General features: G+C 41.7%; 1 protein-coding gene across 7 annotated transcripts in view; it reads left to right on the plus strand.

The window, feature by feature from the left end:
• The window catches only part of wnk2 (WNK lysine deficient protein kinase 2), a 138,158-nt gene that overhangs the window by 65,717 nt on the left and 45,283 nt on the right, over nt 1-27,158 (plus strand). For 3 of the 7 annotated variants that reach the window (XM_078414662.1, XM_078414667.1, XM_078414668.1), the window contains exons 8-18: nt 1,429-1,625; nt 3,426-3,548; nt 3,666-3,704; nt 4,047-4,211; nt 17,456-17,514; nt 20,793-20,958; nt 21,038-21,154; nt 21,263-21,421; nt 22,822-22,852; nt 24,740-24,859; nt 25,583-26,799. In XM_078414662.1, coding sequence (XP_078270788.1) covers nt 1,429-1,625; nt 3,426-3,548; nt 3,666-3,704; nt 4,047-4,211; nt 17,456-17,514; nt 20,793-20,958; nt 21,038-21,154; nt 21,263-21,421; nt 22,822-22,852; nt 24,740-24,859; nt 25,583-26,799 — 2,393 coding nt within the window. The remainder of the gene's footprint in view (nt 1-1,428; nt 1,626-3,425; nt 3,549-3,665; nt 3,705-4,046; nt 4,212-17,455; nt 17,515-20,792; nt 20,959-21,037; nt 21,155-21,262; nt 21,422-22,821; nt 22,853-24,739; nt 24,860-25,582; nt 26,800-27,158) is intronic. The other 4 variants (XM_078414664.1, XM_078414663.1, XM_078414665.1 and 1 more) reach the window with 4 other exon arrangements.

Below are 27,158 nucleotides of genomic sequence, written 5' to 3' on the forward strand. Positions count from 1 at the left end.
GTGCACCAGTCATTGAAAGCAAGCGTGCAGGTGCAGCAGGCAGTGAAGAAAGCGAATGGTATGTTAGCATTCATAGCAAGAGGATTTGAGTATAGGAGCAGGGAGGTTCTGCTGCAGTTGTACAGGGCCTTGGTGAGACCGCACCTGGAGTATTGTGTACAGTTTTGGTCTCCTAATCTGAGGAAAGACATTCTAGCCTTAGAGGGAGTACAGAGAAGGTTCACCAGATTGATCCCTGGGATGGCAGGACTTTCATATGAAGAAAGACTGGATATACTAGGCTTGTACTCGCTGGAATTTAGAAGACTGAGGGGGGATCTTATTGAAACATATAAAATTCTTAAGGGGTTGGAGAGGCTAGATGCGAGAAGATTGTTCCCGATGTTGGGGAAGTCCAGAACTAGGGGTCACAGCTTAAGGATAAGGGGGAAGTCTTTTAGGACCGAGATGAGAAAACATTTCTTCACACAGAGTGGTGAGTCTGTGGAATCCTCTGCCACAGAAGGTAGTTGAGGCCAGTTCATTGGCTATATTTAAGAGGGAGTTAGATGTGGCCCTTGTGGCTAAAGGGATCAGGGGGTATGGAGAGAAGGCAGGTACAGGTTACTGAGCTGGATGATCAGCCATGATCATATTGAATGGCGGTGCAGGCTCGAAGGGCCGATTGGCCTACTCCTGCACCTATTTTCTATGTTTCTATGGAGTTTAATCTGGGTTGGTGTGAAGTGTTGCACTTTGAGAGGTTGAATGTATGACCCTTAACAGCATTGATGTGCAGGGGGATCTTGGGAACTAGTCCCATACCTCCCTGAAAGTGACCCCACAAGTAGATAGAGTGGTAAAGAAGGCAATGACAACTGCTGGAGGAACATTGGGTCATAAGTCATAAATTCATAAATCATAGGAGCAGAATTAGGCCATTTGGCCCATCGAGTCTACTCTGCCATTCAATCATGGCTGCTCTATCTTTTCCTTACCAACCCATTCTCTTGCCTTCTCCCCATATAACCTTTGACACTAACCAAAAAAAACCCAATGACGCTGCCTATGGCAATGAATTCCACGGATTCACCACCTTCTGACTAAAGAAATTCCTCCTCTCCATTCTCGATGCACCAGGCAGCGTCTGTGGAGGGAAATGGGCACTTGTTGTTTTGGATTGAGACGTTCTGTGGATTTCCTCCAAGGATGCTGCCGGATGTGCTGAGTTCATCTGAAAATATTTTTACGCTCTCTTCAGCCTCCCTATTATGGATCTTATCTTAACCTAATGGGGACAGAAATATTTGTTGAGGAGGTGCTTTAGTGCTGTCATAGAATGCTCTGCCAGTTTTTGATGCAGAATAATTTACTGTTTATGCTCTATTTGTGTTTTTACAAAAATGATGAAAAGATTTGTAAATGTTTTCTCAACTATGTATTTTAAAGCTGACAGCACTTGTGACAGTGGGCAAGGATCAACACTTTACTCTGACTCCCAAGGCAGCCAGCAGAGTGTAGTTTACTCGTCTGTTCATGAGCCAGTGCCCTCTGCCGTACAGCAGATCTACAGTCCACCTCAGAGTGAAATTCAAGCACCTTCCATTAACTCTCAGTCACCCACACACTACCAGCACACTTCAACGGTATGTTTTCCATTTCTTTAACATGCTATTTTAATTTTATTTTGCTTTTATGAAAAGAAAATGCGTGCACTGTAAAAACAAATTCTTTCCATTTGATGTGAGAGCTTACTGTAAGTTGCATGTCTGGTTCAAAATTTACTAATACAATTAAAATTAATGACAAAACTGATCAGCGATTATGTAGATTTGTCTGCCTTAAAATAGAGATGTTAAATAAGGTATGAACTGTTATGCACAAATGTTGCCAATGTAGCAGCAATATAGAGGCACTGAACCTCATGTATAATACCTGTACCAAATAAATAATTCCACAATGAAGACTACAATAATAGTATTAAGCATGGATACATTTTAAGATTGAGAGGATATTTTCAAAAATCTGAATATTTCCGTAGTGAGTTTGAAATGGAAAATTTGGAATGAAAATGGGAATATTCCTCCTTATTGCAGTGCATAGCGGCTCATTGTCGGTAGGAATATCTGCTTGTTCATTTGTCAAGTACATGTGGTCTGTTGGTCATTAATAACAAGATTGCATAAAAATCTTGCTGCTTGGAATCTGAAATAGTATAATTATATTTTGTAATGTGCAATCAAATTGTGCTGTCTTTCATGAGTTCATAAGTAATAGGAGCAGAAGTAGGCCATTTGGCCTGAAGATAGACACAAAATGCTGGAGTAACTCAGCAGCCAGACAGCTCTGGATAGAAGGAATGGGTGACATTTTGGGTCGAGACCCTTCTTCAGGCAGGCCATTCGGCCCATCAAGTCTACTCCACCATTCAATCATGGCCGATCTATCCCCTCCATCCCATTCTCCTGCCTTCTCCCCATAACCCTTTACATCATTACTAATCAAGAATCTGTCAATCTCTATCTTAAAAATACCCAATGGCTTGGCCTCAACAGCCAGCTGTGGCAATAATTCCACAGAATCACCACCCTCTGACCAAATAAATTCTTCATCTCCTTTCCAAGGGAGAAACACACTTTGCTACCCTGTATTCCATCTGCCACTTCTTAGCCCACACTTCCAATTGGTCCACGTTCATCTGCAGAGTCCCTACTTTCTCTACTCTATCTGTCCCTCCTATCTTCATATCTCTGAGTTTACAACAGTTCTGAGTGTGTCGATTTTAAAGTTTAGGCCTTTTAAAAGTAATTTATTTTTGTTCAGATCTTAAGTCCTTTATGACATTTTTGGTTCAAAAAGTTATTGTTTTTTAAAAGTTATTTAAATTTCAGCGCATTTCAGTAACAGTTGATGGTTTAAAATATTGTGGAAAAGTTACATTTGAAATGCTTTATCTGCTGCATTGTTACTGAGCTTCAAGTGCTGATTTTTTTCACCTATTGGGGACCATTATGAGTTTGAATTCATTTCATACATTTTTATTGTAACAATATGGTGCACAAAATTAAGTGGATACTATTCAACTTGTGGATGGAAAGGAATATTATCTCAGATGCATCATAGATGACCTACTGCCTTGTACTTTTACATTTTATTCCCTGCATTCCTTGAGATTTTATTGGCTTTGAACAGTTAGTTAGAAACATAACTTGACAGATTGACAAGCGGCATATAGAAATAAACTATCCTGAAAATATGTAATCTTTCAATTATAATAAGATTCAATTCTCATAACTTAAACAGGCAATAAGTTGTAATGCTGTGGCTTTCTGGTTTTCAAGCTACACTCTCTTCATTTTCATCACATGGCAAATTCAACAAAAAAAATGTAGGACAATTCTCAGAAAGCAGAAAATGGCATTGATTTTAATTTCAATTTATTTTAGCCCTACTCTCTGATGCATGTTTCATCTGCGGCTGTGCCTATACAATCCCACCAGTTTGGGCCTCAGCAGCATTACCAGCAACCAGCACCACTTCCTACGATGCAGGTAATGCAAACCCAACAGGTGAGCACCAGTCTGTTTTCTATCAATTTGTTCATTTCACTGATGGACTGCATTACTGTACAGTTTGTGAACCTTTATATTTCTGTCATTTCACCCATATATTGTGATTTCTCATAGTTGGACCCTTATTTCTGCACTGCAACATTCCATTTTCAGGTAGATATTCCAATTGCACAAATATTTTACTTGGTTATTCTTCATCAAAAGATCTTATTCTAATTTTCTAATTGGAATTACTTACAACTTTTAATCCCATTTCTTTTACTCCATCTTGAAAAGGAATGTTGTAAAAGACCTAGTTTCTCATGATAATTTGATAAAACGATAAAGGATATGACAATATAGCTATAAACTTATTGTCAGTTATTAGTCTGTTGGCACCATTTTATTTAACATTTTAATAAAACATATGTAGACTTTGGTAAGTACAGAAGCTATTTTCAAGTTGGATCGTTTATTTTTGTTCAGCAATTTCTCATGGAGTCTTCCTTTTTCCAGCAGCAGATGCCAACAGCGCAAGATTTTGTTCCACCTGTGTCTCAACCACTGCCACAATACCAAGTTCAACAGCTTCCGAGGCCAGCACTGCCACCCCAAACTACGCAAATGATTCCTTTGCAGATTTCTTCAGAACCCCTTCAAATTAACCAATCAACAACTCTGGTATATCTCTTAATAAAATAAGGCTGTTGATGGAGCGCAATGGGGAAATGAGAAAATTTGGTGTATTCGGGACTATGGAAAGGGAAGCTAGGAACAGGTTTAATCAAGTGTACTTGGCTTAATCAGGTATCTGTATGTCTGAAGACACTGGGAAGCTAAAGAAGATCTTGCAGGAGCCCAGGCTGAGATTCACGAATTGTCATTAAATACAGGTGAGGTGCCAGAAGACTGGAGGGAGGCAAATGTTGAGCTTCTATTCGAGAAGGGCTGTCAGAAAAAGCTTGACGCTACGGGCCAGTGAGCTTAACATCTGTGGTCAGAAATTTACCAGAGAGCATTCTGAAGGATGGGAATAATCCATTTAGATGGACGTGGGTTGATTAGGGATAGACAGCATGGTTTTGTATGTGAGAGGTCGTGTCTCACAAATTCCACAGATTCACAACTCTCTGGGTGAAAAAGTTTTTCCTCAACTCAGTCCTAAAATGACCTACCCCTTATTCTTAAACTGTGACCCCTGTTTCTGGACTCCCCCAACTTCAGGAACATTTGTCCTGCATCTAGCCTGTCCAATCCCTTAAGAATTTTATATGTTTCTATAAGATCCCCCCTCATCCTTCTAAATTCCAGTGAATATAAGCCCAGTTGACCCATTCTTTCATCATATGTCAGTCCCGCCATCCCGGGAATTAACCTGGTGAATCTATGCTGCACTCCCTCGATAGCAAAAATGTCCTTCCTCAAATCAGGAGACCAAAACTGCACAGAATACTCCAGGTGTGGTCTCACCAGGACCCTGTACAACTGCAGTAGGACCTCCTTGCTACACACAAATCCTCTCGCTATGATTTGCTTTCTTCACTGCCTGCTGTACCTGCATGCTTACTTTTAGTGTCTGATGTACAAGCACACCCAGGCCTCGTTGCACCTTTGCCTTTCCTAATCTGACACCATTCTGATAATAAGATGGAATATAGTGTAGCAAAGTGTGGAGTCATGCATTTTGGGCGTAGGAATAAAGGTGTAGACTATTTTCTAATTGGGGAGAGAATCCAGAAATTGGAGGTGCAAAGAGACTTGGGAGTGCTGGTGCAAGATTCCCCAAAAATTAATCTGCAAGTCGAATCAGTAGTAAAGAAAGCAAACACAATGCTGGCGTTTATTTCACGAGGGCTGGCATACAAAAATAGGGATGTGATACTGAGGTTCTATAAGGTGCTGGTTAGGCTGCATTTGGAGTATTGTGAGCAAGTGTGGGTACCATATCTTCGGCAGGATGTCCTGGCTTTGGAGAGGGTCCAGAGGAGGTTTACAAGAATGATACCAGGAATGAGTGGGTTAACTTGCGATGAGCACTGGGCCTGTACTTGCTGGAGTTTAGAAGAATGAGGGGGGAACCTAATTGAATCATACAGAATAGTGAAAGGCTTGGATAGAGTGGATGTGGAGAGGATGGTTCCATGAGTGGTAGAGTCTTGGACTAGAGGTCACAGCCTCAGAATTAAAGGATGTTCCTTTAGGAAAGAGAAGAGGAGGAACTTCTTTAGTCAGAGGATGGTGAATTTGTAGAATTAATTGCCGCACAGGGAAGTGGATGCCAAGTCAATGGATATTTTTAAAGCAGGGATGGATAGATTCTTGATTAGTACGGGTGTCAGGGGTTATGGGGAGAAGGCAGGAGAATGGGGTTAGGAGGGAGAGATAAATCAGCCATGATTGAATGGCGGAAGAGACTTGATGGGCCGAATGGCCTAATTCTACTTCTATCACATGACCTTGGGGAGAGTCAATATGTTTTTTTACGTGGGAGGACATGTCTCATGAACCTGATTGAGTTTTTGATGATGTGACCATAAAGGTTAATGATGGCAGCGCTGTAGACGTATACATGGATTTCAGCACGGCTATCGACAAGATTCTGCATGGGAGGCTTCTCTGGAATGTTAGATCCCATGGGATCCAAGGAGTGATTCCTGAACTGATAGAACATTGGCTGCATGGAAGGAAGCAGAGGGTGATGATGGAAGATTGCTTTTTCGGACTGGAGGCCTGTGACTAGTGGTGTGCCTCAGGGTTCGGTGCTAGGCCTATTGCTGTTTGTCATTTATATGTCCTTGTACACCAGTCACTGAAAGTTGGCATGCAGGTACAGCAGGCAGTGAAGAAAGCTAATGGCATATTGGCCTTCATAACGAGAGGATTTCAATATAGGAGTAAAGAGGTTCTTCTGCAGTTGTAGAGGGCCCTGGTAAGACAACATCTGGAGTATTGTGTACAGTTTTGGTCTCCTAATTTGAGGAAGGACATCCTTGTAATTGAGGCGGTGCGGCCAGCATAGGTTCACGAGATTGATCATGGGATGGCGGGACTGTCATATGAGGAAAGATTGATAGGACGAGGCTTGTATTCACTGGAGTTTCGAAGGATGAGAGGGGATCTTATAGAGACATATAAAATTATAAAGGGACTGGACAAGCTAGATGCAGGAAAAATGTTCACAATGTTGGAGGAGTCCAGATCCAGGGGCCATAGTATTAGAATAAAGGGGAGGCCATTTAAAACTGAGGTGAGAAGAACTTTTTCACCCAGAGAGTTGTGAATTTGTAGACTTCTCTGCCACAGAGGGCAGTGGAGGCCAAATCACTGGATGGATTTAAGAGAGAGTTAGATAGAGCTCTGGGAGCTAGTGGAATCAAGGGATATGGGGAGAGGTTACTGATTGTGGATGATCAGCCATCGAAACGTATAAGATTATTAAGGGGTTGGACACGTTAGAGGCAGGAAACATGTTCCCAATGTTGGGGGAGTCCAGAACAAGCGGCCACAGTTTAAGAATAAGGGGTACCATTTAGAATGGAGATGAGGAAAAACTTTTTCAGTCAGAGTTGTGAATCTGTGGAATTCTCTGCCTCAGAAGGCAGTGGAGACCAATTCTCTGAATGTATTCAAGAGAGAGCTAGATAGAGCTCTTAAGGATAGCGGAGTCAGGGGGTATGGGGAGAAGGCAGGAACGGGGTACTGATTGAGAATGATCAGCCATGATCACATTGAATGGTGGTGCTGGCTCAAAGGGCCGAAAAACCACCTCCTGCACCTATTTTCTATGTTTTTATGTTTCTATATCAACGATTTGGATGAGAATGTACATGGTAAGTTTGCAGATGACATAAAAGTGGGTGGTTTTGTAGATAGTGAAGATGGTTATCAAAAATTGCAGCAGGATCTTCCCCTATTTCTCACCTGCGTTCTTCCTTCAATCACATCCAAAGCACCGTCAGTTTCCACCCAGTTCTACCCCACATTCACTTTCCTTGTCCCCCTTCATTGCCTCTTTAGTTATCAGGTGGCTTTTCTACAAAATATGAATGTTTATTACATTCTGTTTCAATCAGAATGTTTCTGCTTAAAAAAAAAATGTGAACAAAATATTTAAAAAGTTCTAAGTATTCCTACTAAAGACTAAGAACGGTGCCTGCAAAGCGTTTTCAATATAACACCAAGAGTTTGTAACGAACAGAGTTCCAATTTGCAACAAAGATTAACGTTATTATGTCAAACATAAGATTACAGAAACACATTCTGTGCTAGAACAATGATATCCTGCACACAATAAAATTCTAAGAATGAGAATATGTTACTTGCCAAATGATTTGATGGTGAGAACTGAGCAGTTTGTCCAGCATTTTTGCCTCTTGTACAGCATTTATCTTTGACCATTGAGATGTTTTAGTTGATTTCAAAAATGCAATGTGGCAATTCTAGTGGGAGAAAAAATACTTAGATGCTCTTTGCAAATTATGCTGTTACTTTCTTTTGGACACGTATGCCTGTGAACAGAAATTTCAGGAGGCTTTTTTATCATTAAATCCTGTGGATTGGTTTGCTATTCATAATAGTTGTTCTTTGTCAGAGCTAGTCAGAGATTGATGTTGGGGCTATTTTCACAATTTTCACGTGAATTGATTAAGGTATTGTGGGAACAGTGCAAACCTTTCTACAGACAATATGACCTTTTGAGCATCTGATGTGGATACAGTGGAAGATTAGATATAGAAATGACGACTGGTGTAATTTAAAATGGATTGGTGTAGAGTTACACAAGATAAAGGCAAGGATGTATTTGCCATGCAGGTCTCAGAACTAAAACTGTTGAACAAGCAAAAGTATTACATGTTATTCTACATAAATCTTAATGTTCAAAGCACCCTTCTGGGAGATTTTTTAATAATTATTTGGGATTTGTAGCATTTGCGCATGACTTGTTTAATATAACTTATTCCACGTTTCATTTTACTGTTCAGTTGAAAAGTATTTCTGCCTCTGATGCATGTGATACCAGTTATACCATTTAAATCCTTTAGTTTTACCACAACCTTGTGTATATTCTGACAGAAAATTATGGTTTCAACACCAAATGACAAATACAAATGCAATTATAGACAATAGACAATAGGTGCAGGAGTAGGCCATTCGGCCCTTTGAGGCAGCACCACCATTCAATGTGATCATGGCTGATCATTCTCAATCAGTACCCCGTTCCTGCCTTCTCCCCATACCCCCTGACTCCGCTATCCTTAAGAGCTCTATCTAGCTCTCTCTTGAATGCATTCAGAGAATTGGTCTCCACTGCCTTCTGAGGCACAGAATTCCACAGATTTACAACTCTGACTGAAAAAGTTTTTCCTCATCTCCATTCTAAATGGCCTACCCCTTATTCTTAAACTGTGGCCCCTGGTTCTGGACTCCCCCAGCATTGGAAACATGTTTCCTGCCTCTAATGTGTCCAACCCCTTAATAATCTTGTGTTTCGATAAGATCCCCTCTTATCTTTCTAAATTCCAGTGTATACAAGCCTCGTTGCTCCAGTCTTTCAACATATGACAGTCCCGCCTTTCCGGGAATTAACCTAGTAAACCTATGCTGCACGCCCTCAATAGCAAGAACATCCTTCCTCAAATTTGGAGACCAAAACTGCACACAGTACTCCAGGTGCGGTCTCACTAGGGCCCTGTACAACTGCAGAAGGACCTCTTTGCTCCTATATTCTCCTCTTGTTACGAAGGCCAACATTCCATCGGGTTTCTTCACTGCCTGCTGTACCTGCATGCTTCCTTTCAGTGACTGATGCACTAGGACACTCGGATCTCGTTGTACGTCCCCTTTTCCTAACCTGACGCCATTCAGATAATAATCTGCCTTCCTATTCTTACCACCAAAGTGGATAACCTCACACTTATCCACATTAAACTGCATCTGCCATGCATCCGCCTACTCACACAACCTGTCCAAGTCACCCTGCAACCTCATAGCATCTTCCTCACAGTTCACACTACCACCCAGCTTTGTATCATCTGCAAATTTGCTAATGGTACTTTCAATCCCTTCATCCAAGTCATTAATGTATATTGTAAATAGCTGCGGTCCCATCACCGAGCCTTGCGGTACCCCACTAGTCACTGCCTGTCATTCTGAAAGAGACCCATTTATCCCCACTCTTTGCTTTCTGTCTGCCAACCAATTTTCTATCCATGTCAGTACCCTACCCCCAATACCATGCGCTCTAATTTTGCCCACTCATCTCCTATGTCGAAGGCTTTATGAAAGTCAAGGTACACCACATCCACCGGCTCTCCCCTGTCAATTTTCCTAGTTACATCCTCTCAAAATTCCTGAAGATTAGTCAAGCATGATTTCCCCTTTGTAAATCCATGCTGACTCGGAACGATTCTGTTACTGCTATCCAAATGCTCCGCAATTTTGTCTTTTATAATTGACTCCAGCATCTTCTCCACCACTGTTGTCAGACTAACTGTTCTATAATTTCCTGTTTTCTCTTCCCTCCTTTCTTAAAAAGTGGGACAACATTAGCTACCCTCCAATTCAATGATCTCCCAGATTCAGTATGACAGTGTCAATGAAATACTGTCCTCTCTGTCATTAAACAAAACACTTCCTTATCACTGTGCAGATATCTGCTGATACTTGTGAATGTGTCAATAGAAATGTTGTTATTGGTGAAACTTTTGGAAATATATATGGAGAATGACTAATGGAATTTAATGCAGATAAGTGTGGGGTTTACATTTTGGGAAGTCAAACCATGGCAAGACCTTCAGTGAATGGTCGGGGCTTGGGTTGCATAGCACCAAACAGATCTAGGAGTACAGGTATGTAGTAAATCTGAAAGTGGCGTCACAGGTAGATGGAGTGGTAAAGAAGGCTTTTGATGCATTGTCCTTCGTTGGTCAGGATATTGAATAGAGAAGTTGGGACATTATTACGGTTGTACAAGATGTTGCTGAGGCCGCATTTGGCATATTGTGTTCAGTTTTGGTCACACTGCTACAGAAAGGATGTCATTAAGCTAGAAAGAATACAGAGATTTGCAAAGATCTTGACTCGAGGGCCTAAGCTACAGTAAAAGGTTGAGCAGGACAGGAGTGGAGGGGACTGAGGGGTGATCTGAAAGAGGTGTATACATTCATGAGGGGAATAGATTAGGTGAATGCACTGTCTTGGGCAAATCAAGAACCAGAGGACAGGTTTATGGTGAGAGAGGAATTGTATAATAGACACCTGAGGGGCAGCTTTTTTTGCACAAAGGGTGGTAGGTATATTGAACGAGCTGCTGGAGGTGCTACTTGAATCAGGTTCTATAACAGCATTTAATAGATACTTGGGCAGGTACATGGATAGGAATGATTTGGAAGGATGTGGGTCAAACGTGGGCAAATAGGACTAACTTAAATAGGGCATCTTGGTCAGCATAGACCAGCTGAGCCGAAGGGCCTGTTTCCATACTGAATGACCCTCTATGACTCCAGTGATTAAGTTTACAATTCTGGCTGATGGAATTAAACCAATAAGGTTGCATACTTAATTATGTTCCATGTTCATAAGTCAGAGGAGCAGAATGATTTGGCTCATCGAGTCTACTCTGTCATTCAATCATCGCTGATCTATCTTTCCCCCTCAACCCCATTCTCCTGCCTTCTTCCCATAACCCTTGACACCCTTATGAATCAAAAATCTGTCCATCTCCACCTTAAAAATCGCAATGACTTGGCCTCCAGAGCTGTCTGTGGCAATGAATTCTACAGATTCACCACCCTCTAACTATAAATTCCTCCTCATCTCCTTTCTAACCGTGCGTCCTTTTTGTCCGAGAATGTGCCCTCTGGTCCTAGATTCCTCTCCACATCCTCTCCACATCCACTCTATCCAGGCCTTTCAATATTCGGTAAGCTTCAATGAGGTTCCTCCCCATGCTTCTAAACTCCAGCAAGTACAGATGTAGTACTGCCAAACACTCATCATATATTAACCCATATTGTCCCAGGGATCATTCTCGTAAAGCTCCTCCAGACCCTCTCCAAATCCAGGATATCCCTCCGCAGATAAGGAGCTCAAAAGTGCTCACACTACTCCAAGGTGATCTGACCAGTGCCTTATAAAGTCTCGGCATTACATCCCTGTTTTTATATTCTAGTCCTTGTGAAATACATGCTAACATTGCATTAGCCTTTCTTACTACTGATTCTGCTTTCAAATGAACTTTTTGGGAATCCTACACCAGCATTCTCTTTGCACCTCCAATTTCTGAATCCTCTCCCCATTTAGAAAATAGTCAACATCTTTATTCCTTCTACCAAAATGTATGACTGCACACTTTGCTAAGCTGTATTTAATCTGCCACTTATTTGCCCTCCCTCCCAAGTCCTTCTGCAGAGTCCCTGCTTTCTCTACACTATTGGCCCTCTACCAATCTTCATATCATCTGCAAATGGCCACAAAGCCTTCAAATTCCCTCACCCAAATCATTGATATATAACGTAAAGAGCAGTGGCCCATCACCGACCCCTGCAGGACACCATTAGTCACTGGCTGCCAACCAGAAAAAGCTTGTTTCATTCCCAATCTTTGACTTCTGCAATTCGGCCAACCTTCTATCCATGCAAGTATCATAGAAACATTGCAAATAGATGCAGGAGGAGGCCATTCGGACCTTCGAGCCAGTACCGCCATTCATTGTGATCATGGCTGATCATCCACAGTCAGTAACCCATGCCTGCCTTCTCCCCATATCCCTTGATTTCACTAACCCCAAGATCTCTATCTAACTCTCTCTTAAATTCATCCAGTGATTTGGCCTCCACTGCCCTATGTGGCAGAGAATCCCACAAATTCACAACTCTCTGGGTGAAAAAGTTCCTTCTCACCTCAGTTTTAAATGGCCTCTCCTTTATTCTAAGACTGTGGCCCCTGGTTCTGGACTCCCCCAACATTGGGAACACTTTTCCTGCATCTAGCTTGTCCAGTCCTTTTATAATTTTATATATATGTCTCTATAAGATCCCCTCTCATCCTTCTAAACTCCAATGAATACAAGCCTAGTCTTTTCAATCTTTCCTCATATGACAGTCCCGCCATCCCGGGGATCAATCTCGTGAACCTAGGTTGCACTGCCTCAATTCCAAGGATGTCCTTCCTCAAATTAGGAGACCAAAACTGTACACAATACTCCAGATGCGGTCTCACAAGGGCCCTGCAGAAGAGGTTCTTCAACTGCAGAAAAACCTCTTTATTCCTATACTGAAATCCTCTCATTATGAAGACCAACATGCCTTTAGCTTTCTTCACTGCCTGCTGTACCTGCACACCAACTTTGAGTGACTGTTTACAAGGAAAACCAGGTCTCGCTGCACTTCCCCCTTACCTAACCTGACACCTTTGAGATAATAATCTGCGTCCTTGTTTTTGCCGCCAAAGTGGATAACCTCACATTTATCTGCCATGCATCTGCCCACTCACTCAAGCTGTCCAGGTCACCCTTCGACCTCCTAACATCCTCTTTGCAGTTCACTCTACCACCCAGCTTTGTGTCATCTGCAAACTTGCTAGTGTGACTTCTAATTCCCTCATCCAAATCATTAATATGTATGGTAAATAGTTGTGGCCCGACACCGAACCTTGCGACACTCCACTTGCCACTGCCTGCCATTCTGAAAAGGACCCGTTTACTCCTACTCTTTGCTTCCTGTCTGCCAACCAATTCTCTTTCCATGTCAACACTCTACCACCAGTACCATGTGCTCAAATTTTGCTCACCAATCTCCCATGTGGGACCTGATTAAAGGCTTTCTGAAAGTCTAGATACACTACATCCACTGGCTTCCCTTCATCCATTTTACTTGTCACATCCTCAAAAAAATTCCAGAAGATTAGTCAAGCATGATTTCCCTTTCATAAATCCATGCAGACTTGGACTTATCCTTTTACTGCTATCCAAATGCACCGTTATTACCTCATTAATAACTGACTCCAGTATCTTCCCCACCACCGATGTCAGGCTAACTGGTCTGTAATTCCCCGTTTTCTCTCTCGCTCCTTTCTTGAAAAGTGGGATAACATTAGCTATCCTCCAATCCACAGGAACTGATCCTGAATCTATTGAACATTGGAAAATGATCACCAATGCGTCCACTATTTCTAGAGCCATGTCCTTGAGTACCCTGGGATGCAGACCATCAGGCCCTGGGGATTTATCAACCTTCAGTTCCATCAATCTACCCAATACTATTTCTCGTCTAATGCAAATTTCTTCCAGTTCCTCTACCCCCTAGATCTTCTGTCCTCTAGTACATCTGGGAGATTGTTTGTGTCTTCCTTAGTATCTTCCTTATCATCTCTCTAATACCTTGGGGTCTCAACTTCATTAGCTGCCTCACACATAGCACCATATCAAAGGCCTTCTGAAAATCCAGGCAAATCGGCCTATAGTTTCCCCTCTTTTGTTTTGCTCCTTTCTTGAACAGTGGAGTAACAATCGCAATTTCTGAGTTCTCTGGGACCACTCCTGACTCTAGTGACTCTTGAAAAACCCACTGATGCCTCCACAATCTCGAAGGCTATCACTTTCAGAACACTGGGGTGTAGTCCATCTGGTCCAGGTAACTTCTCCATCTTCAGACTTTTAGCTTCCCAAGCACCTTATCCTTCGTAATAGCAACTCCACTAACTTCTGCCCCCTGACTCTCTTGACTTTCAGCACTGTGAAGACTGATGCAAAAAACGTGTTCAATTCTTCTGCCATTTCTTTATTCCCAATTATCACGTCTCCAGCATTATTTTCCAGCGGTCCAATGTCCACTCTTGCCTCTCTCTTACTCTGTATATATCTGAAGAAACTTTTGCTATCCTCTTATATTATTGGCTAGTTTACTTTCATGTGGTACCAGTCACTGTTCTCAAGTTACAAAATCCCCTGAGTGAACCTTGTTTGCGCATTTTTAAGTATACAATATATATTCAGCCATGCAGTTTCCATAGCGAACTGGAGGGAATGGCTCAACACATAATTACTCTACATCTTATACTAGTAGTCCTTGCATAATACTTTAAATGAACTGCCAAAATATATTTTGAAGGTATTTATTCACAAAATGCTGGAGTAACTCAGCAGGTCAGGCAGCATCTCAGGAGAGAAGGAATGGGTGACGTTTCGGGTCGAGACCCTTCCTCAGACTGATGTCAGGGGGTGGGACAAAGGAAGGATACAGGTGGAGACAGGAAGATAGTGGGAGAACTGGGAAGGGGGAGGGGGAGAGAGGGACAGAGGAACTATCTAAAGTTGGAGAAGTCAATGTTCATACTGCTGGGCTGCAATCTGCCCAAGCAAAATATGAGATGCTGTTCCTCCAATTTCCGGTGGGCCTCACTATGGCACTGGAGGAGACCCATGACAGAAAGGTCAGACTGGGAGTGGGAAGGGGAGTTGAAGTGCTCAGCCGCCGGGAAATCAAGTTGGTTAAGGTGGACTGAGCAAAACGATCGCCGAGCCTGCATTTGGTTTCGCCGATGTAAAGAAGTTGACATCTAGAACAGCGGATACAATAGATGAGGTTGGAGGAGGTGCAGGTGAACCTCTGTCTCACCTGGAAAGACTGTTTGGGTCCTTGGATGGAGTTGAGAGGGGAGGTAAAGGGACAAGTGTTGCATCTCCTGTGGTTGCAGGGGAAAGTGCCCGGGGATGGGGTGGTTTGGGTAGGAAGGGACGAGTGGACCAGGGAGTTATGGAGGGAACGGTTTCTGCGGAACGCAGAAAGGGGAGGAGATGGGAAGATGTGGCCAGTGGTGGGGTCCCGTTGGAGGTGACGGAAATGTTGGAGGATGATTTGTTGGATACGTTGGCTGATGGGGTGGAAGGTGAGAACGAGGGGGATTCTGTCCTTGTTACGAATGGGGGGAGGGGGAGCAAGAGCAGAGCTGTGGGATATAGAAGAGGTCCTAGTGAGAGCCTCACCTATAATGGAAGAGGGTAAGCCCCGTTTCCTGAAGAATGAGGACATCTCTGATGCCCTAGTGCGAAACACCTCATCCCGGGCGCAGATGCGGCGTAGACGGAGGAATTGGGAGTAGGGGATAGACTTGTTGCAGGAGACAGAGTGGGAAGAAGTGTAGCCCAAATAGCAATGCGAGTCAGTGAGTTTATAGTAGATGTCAGTCACTAGTCTGTCTCCAGTGATGGAGATGGTGAGGTCCAGAAACGGTAGGGAGATGTCAGAGATAGTCCAAGTATATTTAAGAGCAGGATTGAAATTGGTAGTGAAGTGTATGAAGTCAGTGAGTTCTGCATGGGTACAAGAGGTAGCACCAATGCATTTCTCGATGTAGCGGAGGTAGAGTTCGGGGATGGGGCCAGTGTACGTCCGGAACAGGGATTGTTCGACGTACCCGACAAAGAGGCAGGCATAGCTAGGGCCCATGCGAGTGCCCATAGCTACGCCTCTGGTTTGGAGGAAGTGGGAGGAGTCAAAGGAGAAGTTGTTAAGAGTAAGAACCAGCTCTGCTAGGCGGAGGAGAGTGTTAGTAGATGGGGATTGGCTGGTTCTACGGTCGAGGAAGAAACGGAGGGCTTCAAGACCATCCTTGTGGGGGATGGAAGTGTAGAGTGACTGGACATCCATGGTAAAGATGAGGGAGTGGGGGCCTGGAAACCGGAAGTTATCGAGGGAACGGAGAGCGTGTGAGGTGTCTTGGACGTAGGTGGGGAGGGGATAGGATGGAGTCGAGGTAGGTGGAAATATGTTCGGTGGGACATGGACAGGCAGAAACAACGGGTCTGCCGGGACAGTTCTGTTTATCCGTGTGGGGCTGGGGAACGATAAGGTTGGAGGCATTAGAGGGTAGAGCACCGGAATTGGTGAGGGCAGTGATGGTGTTTATGATTAAGAAAATAACTGCAGATGCTGGTACAAATCGAAGGTATTTATTCACAAAATGCTGGAGTAACTCAGCAGGTCATGCAGCATCTCAGGAGAGAAGGAATGTGTGACATTTCGGGTCGAGACTTTAAGGGTCTCGACCCAAAACGTCACCCATTCCTTCTCTCCTGAGATGCTGCCTGACCTGCTGAGTAACTCCAGCATTTTGTGAATAAATACCTTCGTGTTTATGATTAAGGTCTGGTGCTCGTCGGCGGGGTCATGGTCCAAGGATAAGTAGGAGGAGGTGTCCGAGAGTTGTCGTCTGGCCTCGGTCCAGTAGAGGTCAGCACGCCAGACTACCACATCACCTCCCTTGTCAGCGGGTTTGATGACTAAGTCAGGGTTGTTGCAGAGTGAGTGGAGGGCTGTACGTTCAGGAGGGGAGAGGTTAGAGTGAGTCAGGGGAGTGGAGAATTTGAGGCGGTTAATGTCACGACGGCAGTTGGAGATGAAAAGTAAATATATTTTATCATTCTGAGTTCACAAAGAACTCTAAGCTTTACACTGCAATTTAATGCCATAAATTGTTGAAGAATGTTATAATTTTCACCTTTTTTCCAGTTTTTGCACATTCCCATTTTGTAATTTTGTAACAAAATGGTTCTGCATTGTACCTTTGCCAAGAGTATTTGTATCTGACATGCTGGATGGATGAGAGAACTACAGTACAGCTGATGAACATAGTTGGAAACAGACACCACTTGTAAACACTTCAGGGACAGATGGCGAGTTGTTCTCTAGGCTAATGGGATGTGAACCTGGTGCCCCAAATCCAAATTCACAATTTTTTAAATGAAAATATGAAATTGCTTAATTTGTTTAGATATTTTTGCTGATTGCATGAGAATTTTAAATGCATAAATGCCAGATAAACAATGACCAGGTGTACTAGTGTTTGTGGAACTATTAAGGCTCAAAGTAATTTTGTATTAGATTTGTAAGACAGTTATATTTTTCAAAATATTTTTCAATAAACAGGAGATTCATCCTGAACATGAAAAACACCAGACTGCAGCATATGGTGGTTCTTATGATAAGTAAGTAATAAGACAAAAATGTGAAAGGATTAATACATTTAGTCTTGTTTCAGGAGAAGGTTGTCCCTGAATAGCTACCCTTTCAGTTTTAAACTAGTTAAAAATTCAAATAGTATTTTGATATAAATTCTTATCTGCTACTACCCATGCCCTCACAATAATTTCAAGTATTTGTCACTATTATTTGAACAATTTTAAGGGGTACATTCTTGAGAAGTCTGAGAACTGTAACTGAGGTTAATTTCAATTGAATGGAAAAATTGCAAACTCCAAAAAAAATTAGAAAATGCTGGAAGTACTCTGAAAATTGGGTGACATCTCTGGAAAGCGAAACGGGGCTGACATGCTCAAAAAATTTGTTGGCAGAGCTATGTAAGAGTTTTTTTCCTAATTCTGATGAACCTTCAGCCTGAAACATCTATATACTAAAACTATTGTTTGTTTCTAATCTACAGCCAAAACGGTACACGATAGCGCGACAATTTTAGGCCCACCCTACTTACAGTTATCCCATTGGTGCTAATGGAAGAAGTTTCATTGAAATTGGTGTTATATTTTTAAAGTTATTCACATTTTAAAGTTTAAATCTATCTCTGGGGACGAGGGAGGATAAGGGGGGTTGAGGGGGATGGGGAGGGACGGAGCGGAGGGGAGGAGAGGGTTCTGCACCAATGCAGGAGAGGTTTGGGCCCAACAGGTCCACTTGGTCTAGTTACCATTATTTCTCTTTCCTCGTGCTGCCTGCCCTGCAGCGTGTTTCCAATGCTTTCTATTTTTATTTCAAACTTCCAGCATCTGTAGCTTTTTTCATTGTTCTTATTCAGTCTCTAAAGTTTAATCATGTTAAATTGGCTTTTTCAGCAAATATAGACATAATTTGCATTAATGCCACTTTGTTCTTAAATTGTGGTGAGCCACCATCTTGAATTGGTGCAGTCAGTGTGATGAAAGTTCTTCCACACGCACTTGTACACAAAGTAATTTGTGGAAGTATTTTGGAGATGTGGGAAATAAATTATTCACTTTCAAACTGTGGATGTCGCGATTGAAATCATGTAAAGTCTTTCTGCTGATTTGATAGCACACAATTAAAGGCTTTTCGCTGTACATGTGAGAATAAACTAAACTGAACTGAAGAATGTCTCATCACCTGATGCGTTGATGATATTATTAAGTATTGCAAGCCAACAATGAACAGTCCAATTCTGACTTGGTGTTATAGCTCATGCTATCATTGAAGCATTTGAAGATAAATGAACCAAGTAACATGGATAGAAAATTGGTTGACAGACAGAAAGCAAAGATTGGGGATAAATGGGTCCCTTTCAGAACGGCAGGCAGTAAATAGTGGGGTACCGCAAGGCTCGGTGCTGGGACCGCAGCTATTTACAATATACATTAATGACTTGGATGAAGGGATTAAAAGTACCATTAGCAAATTTGCAGATGATACAAAGCTGGGTGGTAGTGTGAACTGTGAGGAAGATGCTATGAGGTTGCAGGGTGACTTGGACAGGTTGTGTGAGTGGGCGGATGCATGGCAGATGCAGTTTAATGTGGATAAGTGCGAGGTTATCCACTTTGGTGGTAAGAATAGGAAGGCAGAGTATTATCTGAATGGTGTCAAGTTAGGAAAAGGGGAAGTACAACGAGACCTGGGTGTCCTAGTGCATCAGTCACTGAAAGGAAGCATGCAGGTATAGCAGGCAGTGAAGAAAGCCAATGGAATGTTGGCCTTCATAACAAGGGGAGTTGAGTATAGGAGCAAAGAGGTCCTTCTGCAGTTGTACAGGGCCCTAGTGAGACTGCACCTGGAGTACTGTGTGTAGTTTTGGTCTCCAAATTTGAGGAAGGATATTCTTGCTCTTGAGGGCGTGCAGCGTAGGTTTACTTGGTTAATTCCCGGAATGGCGGGACTGTCATGTGTTGAAAGACTGGAGCGAATAGGCTTGTATACACTGGAATTTAGAAGGATGAGAGGGGATCTTATCGAAACGTATAAGATTATTAAGGGGTTGGACACGTTAGAGGCAGGAAACATGTTCCCAATGTTGGGGGAGTCCAGAACAAGGGGCCACAGTTTAAGAATAAGGGGTAGGCCATTTAGAACTGAGATGAGGAAAAACTTTTTCAGTCAGAGAGTTGTGAATCTGTGGAATTCTCTGCCTCAGAAGGCAGTGGAGGCCAATTCTCTGAATGCATTCAAGAGAGAGCTAGATAGAGCTCTTAAGGATAGCGGAGTCAGGGGGTATGGGGAGAAGGCAGGAATGGGGTACTGATTGAGAATGATCAGCCATGATCACATTGAATGGCGGTGCTGGCTCGAAGGGCCAAATGGCCTCCTCCTGCACCTATTGTCTATTGTAACCTCTTAACAAACTTCCACACAAGGCCTCTAAGCATTAGATGATTGACCTTCGCAGTTGCAATAGTCTTCCTTTTGATGATGTAAGATATCAACTATCAGTGATTTTTCCTTCTAATTTGTTTTGATTTAAATTTTGTTAATCCAATAATTAGTTAAATCTTGCTTTATTGTCAAGTCTTACCTCAGTTATGAATATCAATTCCCATCTTGGTTATTGTCCACGGCTGCATGAAGCCCAAAACCAGCTGAATCTAGTGAAACCAAACTGAGCATTGTTGAATAGATGATGCTTGAAATAATTGTTGACAACATCTAACAGTTTATGAATATCAGTCATCTGCTAGATCATTGCCTATCCATGTTCCCCAGAGATGTTGCCTAAGCAATTCTCCAGACCAGCTGAGTAACTCCAGCACTTTGTGTCTGCTTATCACTTGCTAGGCCTTGTCCTGCCCCCACCTCTTTTCTCTGCTTTCTCCGTTGAGTTACTCCAGCACTTTGTCTTTCTTCAGTAATTGGCTAGATTGTTTTTTTTTGGTGAATGGGGCAATTTAAGATTGATGCTAATGCTGCATCAGCTTGGCTGAAGAAATTACTAGTTCTGAAAGGATTCCAAAGCTGGGCTGTATCAGTTTCAGTACCCTTTATTCCATCCAATCTGCTTGATATTAGGGGCCTGATTAATTAGATTACATTTTACCCAATAGATTTCATCTCCAATATCGCAGAGCAGCCTAACAAACACAACGTAAGCATCATAACATATCCCACAGTCCTGAATAACAATTTTTTTCCTGCATTTTGAGCTGTTTTCAAGCTCCTATTTGAAGGACCCATTGATGCATGGTGTTTTGATCAAAATTCACATAAGAATAACTTGGATATTTTTTGTTTTGTTTTTGCCTTGTAGTGTATATTCTGATGCTGCATCAGGAAAAGAAATGAGTGACGGATATGATGGAATTCATACCAGTGGAAAACCAGAGAGCAAAAGTTCAAGGAAGCATCATAGGAGGTCTACACGCACTCGTTCACGACAGGAAAAGACAACTAGGCCAAAGCTAACTATCCTAAATGTGATTGCTTAATTTTTTCTAAAAATAAATATTAGATCAAATTATTTTAAGGTCAGAACTGATTTTCACTTTCTATCAGGTATCAAATGTAGGCGATAAAATGGTGGAATGCCAGTTGGAAACCCACAATCACAAAATGGTGACCTTTAAATTTGATTTGGATGGAGATGCCCCAGATGAAATAGCAATTTATATGGTAAGTAATAAAAGGAAGAAATCTAACGGCTGTATTGATTTGATGGAATATGATAAGAATGAAAAATATAAACATGTATTTTTTGGATTTATGTACTTTTAAAAATAGGTGGATAATGATTTTATACTTGAAATTGAAAAGGAGATTTTCATAGAACAGATGAAAGATATAATGGATAAAGCAGAAGATATGCTCACAGAAGAAGCAGAGGAGGACAGAAACTGTATGGGTTTCCAAGTTGCGGGCAAATCTGAAACTGTGAGTTGGGTATGTAATTTGATGCACTAAGATGTTTGATTGTATTCTAGAAATTAATTTTAAAGGTTCATTTTTGACAGTAAATAGGTATTTTGCCAAACAATAATTGGTGATTTCCAATCTGCACTTTTTGGAATAAATAAATAAATAAATATTAGGAAATCTTGATTTTATTTTCCCAGTTACGGAATTAGTTACACTGTTTAAGTTCCAAAATGAACATCATCCAAGTATCATCAAGTTAGATTTGTACTGCATATGTTCATACCATCTCTGCATTGCAACATCGTTGTTTCAAGTTGATGAACTTTTTCATGTGCTGTTTGTTTACTTTTAAATTATCTTGTGTTCCCTTGGGTTCTAGTGTAAACTATCTTGTGTTCCTTTAGGTTAGACAATAGACAATAGACAATAGGTGCAGGAATAGGCCATTCGGCCCCTCGAGCCAGCACCACCATTCAATGTGATCATGGCTGATCATTCTCAATCAGTACCCCGTTCCTGCTTTCTTCCCATACCCCCTGACTCCGCTATCCTTGAGCTCTATCTAGCTCTCTCTTGAATGTATTCAGAGAATTGGCCTCCATTGCCCTCTGAGGTTCTAGTGTAAACGAAAGATACTAGAGGAACAAGATAGACCACTCGACCCTAAAAACCGTAGTATGTCATGGCGCCATTTTAGTAGGCAGAAACTTCCAGTATACACTGGAATTTAGAAGGATGAGAGGAGATCTTATCGAAACGTATAAGATTATTAAGGGGTTGGACACGTTAGAGGCAGGAAACATGTTCCCAATGTTGGGGGAGTCCAGAACAAGGGGCCACAGTTTAAGAATAAGGGGTAGGCCATTTAGAACTGAGATGAGGAAAAACTTTTTCAGTCAGAGAGTTGTGAATCTGTGGAATTCTCTGCCTCAGAAGGCAGTGGAGGCCAATTCTCTGAATGCATTCAAGAGAGAACTAGATAGAGCTCTTAAGGATAGCGGAGTCAGGGGGTATGGGGAGAAGGCAGGAATGGGGTACTGATTGAGAATGATCAGCCATGATCACATTGAATGGCGGTGCTGGCTCGAAGGGCCGAATGGCCTCCTCCTGCACCTATTGTCTATTGTTTAGAAACATTTAGAAAGAAAAATAACAAAAATCTGTAAATTGATAGATGAGATATATTCTGCATTTTAATGGTATCATCACACATACTGCTCCCCCAAAAAACTGATTACACTGCGAGAGGCAGAGCGAACTAAGCGTTTTGCCTACTAAAATGGCTCCTTTGTGTACTACACTTCAGTATACACAATTTCAACAGAGTGGTCCATCTTGTCCCTCTAGTATCTTTGGTGTAAACTGTCTTGTGTACTTATAGGTTCTAGTGTAATGCTTGTAACATTTTCCCTGTCATTATGCAGATGTCAACCTCTCAACAGTGTCAACAGAATGGTAAGTAGTAGGTGTACTTTTCCTGTTGTTGTGCGTCAGAACATTGATTCCAAGTTAAGGCAAATCTAGCTATAAGTGCTTAACATACTTATTTTTTAGAAGTTATGTGCAAACAGTTCCCTTGACACGTTGCTGGGAGCATAAACGTCAGCATTTTATCAATAGGCAGCCTCACTCCTCCACACATCTAAAGGTTTGCTGTGAAGACCTTGGACTGAGCAGGAGCTTGAGAAGGAGGAGGGGAGGAATGATGGTTATAGAATGGTGGTGAGGGTAGGGGTTTAGAAAACTAGTCGCTGTAAAATAAAAGAGATGATCCTCTTTTGGGGCAATTTTTTTTTCTACTTTTAGCATGGTAAATTTGGCAAAAGAGTTACTTTTGAGGACATGGTTAAAACAAATAGATCACTTTTTTTAGGAAAAGGTGAGTGAGGTGTTGAATAAATAATGTTCTTTCCAAATGTTGGGAAGGTGAACAATTGTTCGCGTGCCTCAGGACCTGAAAACGATGTTGTATACTTTGAGTTGGGCGATCTTTGTTAACAGAACAAAAGTGGGTTGGGGGATTTATATCACAAGGCCTGGTATAATCTTTTAAATTTGTTTCCACTGGGTGAGATAAACAATTGTGGACTGGTTTGTGTTATTCACCAATATTCGCTTATATGAAATCTTGAAGAAAAATCTGCACAATATATCATATCATCATATCATATATATACAGCCGGAAACAGGCCTTTTCGGCCCTCCAAGTCCGTGCCGCCCAGTGATCCCCGCACATTAACACTATCCTACACCCACTAGGGACAATTTTTACATTTACCCAGCCAATTAACCTACATACCTGTACGTCTTTGGAGTGTGGGAGGAAACCGAAGATCTCGGAGAAAACCCACGCAGGTCACGGGGAGAACGTACAAACTCCTTACAGTGCAAGTTTTTGTCATTGTTTTTGTGGATGAATCACATATAAGATTGTGCAGCTTTTTCTATCATTTAAATATCAATCAATTAGGTAAATGAGTGGAATTCCATTGACAATTCCCCCCGGTCCACATCCTTCCCCCCGGTCCACATCCTTCCCCCCCCCCCCCCCCGTCCACGTCCTTCCCCCCCCCCCCCCCGTCCACGTCCACCTTTTTCCCTCCCTCTGGCTTTACATTTCATTCCTCTTTCACTCCTCTTCTCTCCTACCTGACAACCTTTTACCCCCTTTTAATCTCCAGCCTTTCTCCACCTCCCCTCCTCTGTATCCAGCTGCACATGCCAAGCTCCGTCTTGCCCCCCAACCTCTCTTCTAGCTTTTTCTCCCCTCTACTGTAATCAGTCTGAAAAAGGGTCCCTACCCGAAATGTCTCCTTTGAAGTCAAGCAGCATCTCTGCATGACAAGGAGAGTTATTTGTGTTTTGTTTGAGTACATCCAAATCAGTTTATTTATTTGGATGAATTTAATTATTTAATCAATCATACAGAATACCAAGCTTCTGATTTGTCCTTGCAGCAACAGTATTCATGCAGTTAGCACAGTGATGCGTCAGGTCTCTGATTTCTAAAGAGTTGTTCATGAGGGATCTCATGGTGGTAATGACATAGAATTTTGATGGAAGGTGATTATACTCTTTCCCAGTGGACATGTTCATTGTCTGAAGATAGACACAAAATGTATAATCCGACATTCGCAGTTCTTTGTTTCGACATGTTCATTGTCTGGTTCTTCTGTGTTGTTTATCTGAAGAACAGTCAGATTATACCTCAAACAGTATGTGGTATCAACATTGCTCAACATACAGCTGAAATACACAGTTAAAACAGGTAACTTTGTTTTCATATTATGGATAATATCGATGAAGGTGATTGAATGCTAATCTTTGTACCATCTTTGTTAGTATTGCACACTGGCCGAAGATGGTTTATTATATGTCCAGTTGTGGAGAACAGTATAACAAGAAAGTCAGAATCTCCAGCAGACATTCATTCAAGTCAGCTACAAGCAACTTCAACTCTGGGTATGACTTTAACAATCTTATAATTGTCAAGCTTGTACATTTTCAAACAGACATAGCAAAACAATTTTTTAACTTAAGATAAAATGCTGGAAATACTGAGCAGATCGAAAAAAGTTATTTCGCCTGAAATGTTAACTCGGTTTCTCTTCCGTCAAATGCAGCTCAACTGCTAATATTTACATTATCTCTTTTTATTTTAGATTTCCAGCAACTACATTTTTATTTTCATAGCGCACTAAATTGATTTCCAAAAGGAAATGTCACAAATGAAATCTGATAGAATATATTTGCTCACATTTTATGTAATAGAATATTTGCATCTTAAATTCTATTGTATTACAAAATGCTGGAGTAACTCAGCAGGTCAGGCAGCATCTCTGGAGAGAAGGAATTGGTGACGTTTCAGGTCAAGACCCGTCTGAAGACACGTCTCGACCCGAAACGTCACCCATTCCTTCTCTCCAGAGATGCTGCCTGACCTGCTGAGTTACTCCAGCATTTTCTGATACCTTCGATTTGTACCAGCAATTGCAGTTATTTTCCTATTCAAAATTCTATTGGTACTGTTAAAATAGAACATTATCAATATATTGTAGATTAAAATTAACTTATATAGAAGCAAAAAAAGTCACTAAATTTGGCTTTAGGAGGAATTGTTCTAATTTAGCAGTTAATTAAAATTTGCAGAAACCTTTTTTATGATACTTTTTAACATTTTTTCAGAAACTGAAAATGCAAGTGATGACAGACCAATAGATTCTTTAGCAACGCAGATCTCTAGTTCTTCAGCTGCTACCAATGGCATCACTTCTGGACATTGCATTGCACCTCCATCTTCAGTACCAGTGTTGTCAAATATTAATGACTCAGCAAGTTTCCCTGGTCATGTAGTAAGTCCGAGCATTCCTACGAAACTACTGGAACCTGAGGATAAATCTAGAAATGAAGTGCAACAGAGTAGTCACCAGGTTAATTCTCCTGTTTCATTTCAAAGTCAGATTGCCATTTACAACCATTTAGAACTTCAATCTAAGACTGCTTGCCAGCAGCAGACAGAAGAGCAATCAGATAAAGCTTGCCAGCGGCAGACAGAAGAGCAATCAGATATAGCTTTTAGCCCTCCTCCTGTTGTGGACATGCCTTGCTGTTCTGTTAGTGATTCTCTTGCTATCCAAACAGAATGTCCACTGCCTGCTCAATCTGTGGAACCTAATCCCCTTTGCAGCTTTGTTTTGGAGCAGCAGCCTGTTATGCAAGCTTGTGTGCCTGACATCTCACAACCTGTTTCAATGCAATCTCTTACAAACCCAACGCCGTCATCTGTGACCATTTCTGAAACAGTAAGTAATTCATCAACAAGTTCTCAGCCCCAGAGTCCTGCACAGATTCCAAGTATTAATCAACAGTACCCAACACAAGCACACTCCCAGTCAATTACTATGACTGGCATCGTTAGCAGTCAGCAACAGCTTTCTCTAGTGGCTGAATCTGATGTGGAAATTCCACGTAAAATTGAATTTATAGATAATACAATAAAGACACTGGATGAAAAATTACGTACTTTATTATATCAAGAGCCTGGAGGGATTCTTCCAGTTTATCCAGCTGCAGATTCTGCTGATGCTGCAGAATATATGGGTTGCACAGAAGAGCTTTACGCTGAGCCCCTGGGTGAAGTACTTAATGCTGCACTCTCTGTGACTGTTTCGGTACATGAAGTACAAAATATAGATGCACCTATCCATTCTGTTTTACCAATTACTCAAGTTCCAATTGTGGGATCACCACCAAGATCGACAACTCCACCTGAAAACTTACTGGAAGAAACTTCCAATCAATCTGAAGCTTTGAGAGAGGTCCTGTACCAGCATGTGAAAACACCAGTGTTACATATGGGTAGAGACTCCACTTTGACTGTAGACAATGGATCATCTGATAATGTAAGTCTTTATTGCTTTTGGCTTTGCCAGAAATTTTGTCTTTTGAAATATATTTCATATTGAATTTGATGTTGAAGATTCTATCCTGGTATTCATTCCGTGCCACTGTTACCCATGATGCTTCTTTCAAGTGATGATCAACATGGAGTGTTGGTTCATCAGTTGAGGGAAGCTCTATAAGGCTTCAGTGGATCGGATGTCAGTGTTAACACTCAGAAATGCCATTTATATCTATGCCATCTCTGGTGGGTCTCTCCTGATGAAACCTTTCAGAAGTGACATTTGGAACCATGGCTAAAAAATGAAATACAAGGAGTATTGTTTGGTCTGTGTGACAGATCTCGTATCCTGTCATAACC

The sequence above is a fragment of the Rhinoraja longicauda genome, chromosome 17 (assembly GCF_053455715.1).
Source record: "Rhinoraja longicauda isolate Sanriku21f chromosome 17, sRhiLon1.1, whole genome shotgun sequence".
In the NCBI taxonomy this organism is placed as follows: Eukaryota; Metazoa; Chordata; class Chondrichthyes; order Rajiformes; family Arhynchobatidae; genus Rhinoraja; species Rhinoraja longicauda.